Source organism: Engraulis encrasicolus, chromosome 8, assembly GCF_034702125.1.
Source record: "Engraulis encrasicolus isolate BLACKSEA-1 chromosome 8, IST_EnEncr_1.0, whole genome shotgun sequence".
NCBI lineage: Eukaryota > Metazoa > Chordata > Actinopteri > Clupeiformes > Engraulidae > Engraulis > Engraulis encrasicolus.
This window is the reverse complement of record NC_085864.1, coordinates 5666328-5668827: the sequence shown is the minus strand read 5'-3', so window position 1 is coordinate 5668827 and position 2500 is coordinate 5666328. Positions and strand designations below refer to the sequence as shown.

Here is a 2500-nt window from a genome sequence, read left to right as displayed (position 1 = left end):
GTTGCTGAAAAAAAGGTTCACAGAATATGCTTTGCTCTGCTCTTCTCTGGCGGCAGGTGGAGATTGTGACCCACACGGGCCCCCACCGGCGCCTGTGGATGGGCCCCCAGTTCCAGTTCAAGACCATCCACCCGTCGGGCCAGACCACGGTCATCTCCTCCAGCTCCTCTGTGCTGCAGTCACAGGGCCCCACCGACACACAGCAGCCGCTGCTGGACTTCGACACCGACGACCTGGACCTGCACAGCCTGAGGTGACCTTACACACACGCACGGACGCAAGCACGCACACACGCGCACACACACGCGCGCACACACGCACGCACACACACACACACACACACACACACACACACACACACACACACACACACACACACACACACACACACACACACACACACACACACACACACACACACACACACATGATGATTAGGTTGGCTTACACTGCTACACACTACTGTACACACACACACACACACACACACACACACACACACACACACACACACACACACACACACACACACACACACACACACATGTGGACCTCCAAACCCAATATAACACCCCTCACCATCATTTTCTGCTTTCCCCCAAACACACATACACACATGCATGAGCGCACACACACACACCCGAATACACACTCACACACCCTTCTCTCCTATCACGGTGAAACCCGCGCCACCCCTTGTGTAAGACCCTTACGCTGACAAAAGGAGACGCGGAGTGTCAACACAGATTCCCATTACTCCTCTCCCGCTGCACAATGCAGGTGTACACATGACACGAGCACCCGCCACAATGGGCCTCAATAGGAGCCATGTTTTCTTCCTGCGCTCACTGCACTGCCCCAAGTGAGAACAGGATCCTCTTCAGAGAGGAAAAGTGGCTGCCTCTCTAAGTATCTCTTCCCATTGTGTGTCAATATGGCCTGTGTGTGTGTGTGTGTGTGTGTGTGTGTGTGTGTGTGTGTGTGTGTGTGTGTGTGTGTGTGGTTGTGTGTGTTTGTGTGTTTGTGTGAATTTGTGCGTCGTCATATTTTCTGTGTGTATATCTATGTCTGTGTCGTCATGTTTTCCCTGTTTGTGTGTGTTTCAGGATCCAGCCGGTGCGTTCAGAGCCAGTGAGCATGCCGGGTTCTTCTCGTGTAATGGGGGACAGGAGAGGCCAGTCCATTGATACCGGATCAGGTAAGAAAAGCAGACTCTTATTTGTATTTATTCTGTGTGTTTGTCTGTCACACACACACACACACACACACACACACACACACACACACACACACACACACACACACACACACACACACACACACACACACACACACACACACACACACACACACACACACACACACACACACACACACACACCCCTCTCTGTCCTCATGCAAAACCATTATAGTTTTGGTTTGTATCTGTTGTCTCTGTGGAGCTTAACAACCTCAGAAGAAAGCAACAAATGTCACAAAGTATAAAGTCCTGTTTGTGTCTAGCTTGAAAGAGAAACATTGGAAAGGACCAGTGATTTGTTTGGCCCTGAACAGGCTCACTCTCGCATATTTTTTTTCTTTGATTGGATTTATCCTGATTTATCCCTTCGTCCTCTCCACCCTTCCCTTTTGCCATCCCACCTTTGTGTCATTTGGTCAAGTTTGGATAATCCAATCGGCTTAATATCAGGACTGGCACACTGTTTAAAACAATGGAATGCCATCACTGAATTCAGGCTCTGCTGAATTTGACTCTTTCACAGAGTTCACAGAGTGCTGGTTGTTCACTTGTGCTTACTGCTGATGTGCAAGGATGGTATGGGATCAGAGGGACAGTCATGGGGGTGCGGGGGGTCATTGATGGAGGGTGAAGGGCGGTTGGCAGGGGATGGTTTGGGTGTAGGGGCAAGGGATTCCGGGGGCAGAGTGTAATTCGAGATGGCATTTGTATTTCTGCATAACGTCGAAAAGTTGCTCTCCCGCACAGTCGTGCCTGTCATTAGGATTTTGCCCATGCAGCTCTGACTTTTATTGTCTTAAGTGGTTGGGCTGGTTGCGTACGTTATTTGGCTTGGATTTTGTCAGGAAGCATTTGTCTGTTTAATAAAAAAAAGCAAAACGGCAAAGATGTGGTCTCTAAGAGGCTTGCGTCTTCAGAAAACACTTGAAGTCATTTCCCATACTGAAAGCTGTCACGTCACTTCACCCCAACTCACCCCACCCCACCCCAACTGCAGTGCTCAGACCCCTTTCTCTCCACCCATCCTCTCCAAAAGCAGACCCATCAATTTTTATTACCCGGTTTGAACCAGCAGCATGGTCTTAGACGCCACACCCCTCGTCTCCTTGTCCCTCTGTCTTCCTTCCTCTTTCTTCCTCTTCTTCTTTCTTGTCCTCTGCTCTTCCCTCCTTCTTTTTTCCTCTCTTCCTTTCTTCTGTTCCTCTCTTCCCCATCTCCTCCCCTTATTCCCTCCCTCCCCTTCCTTTCCTCTACAATTTC

At 49.8% G+C, this 2500-nt stretch overlaps 1 protein-coding gene across 2 annotated transcripts in view; it reads left to right on the top strand.

Moving 5' to 3' along the window:
• The window catches only part of bcas3 (BCAS3 microtubule associated cell migration factor), a 423177-nt gene that overhangs the window by 149607 nt on the left and 271070 nt on the right, over positions 1-2500 (top strand). For both annotated transcript variants that reach the window (XM_063204868.1, XM_063204867.1), the window contains exons 21-22: positions 57-253; positions 1107-1198. In XM_063204868.1, coding sequence (XP_063060938.1) covers positions 57-253; positions 1107-1198 — 289 coding nt within the window. The remainder of the gene's footprint in view (positions 1-56; positions 254-1106; positions 1199-2500) is intronic.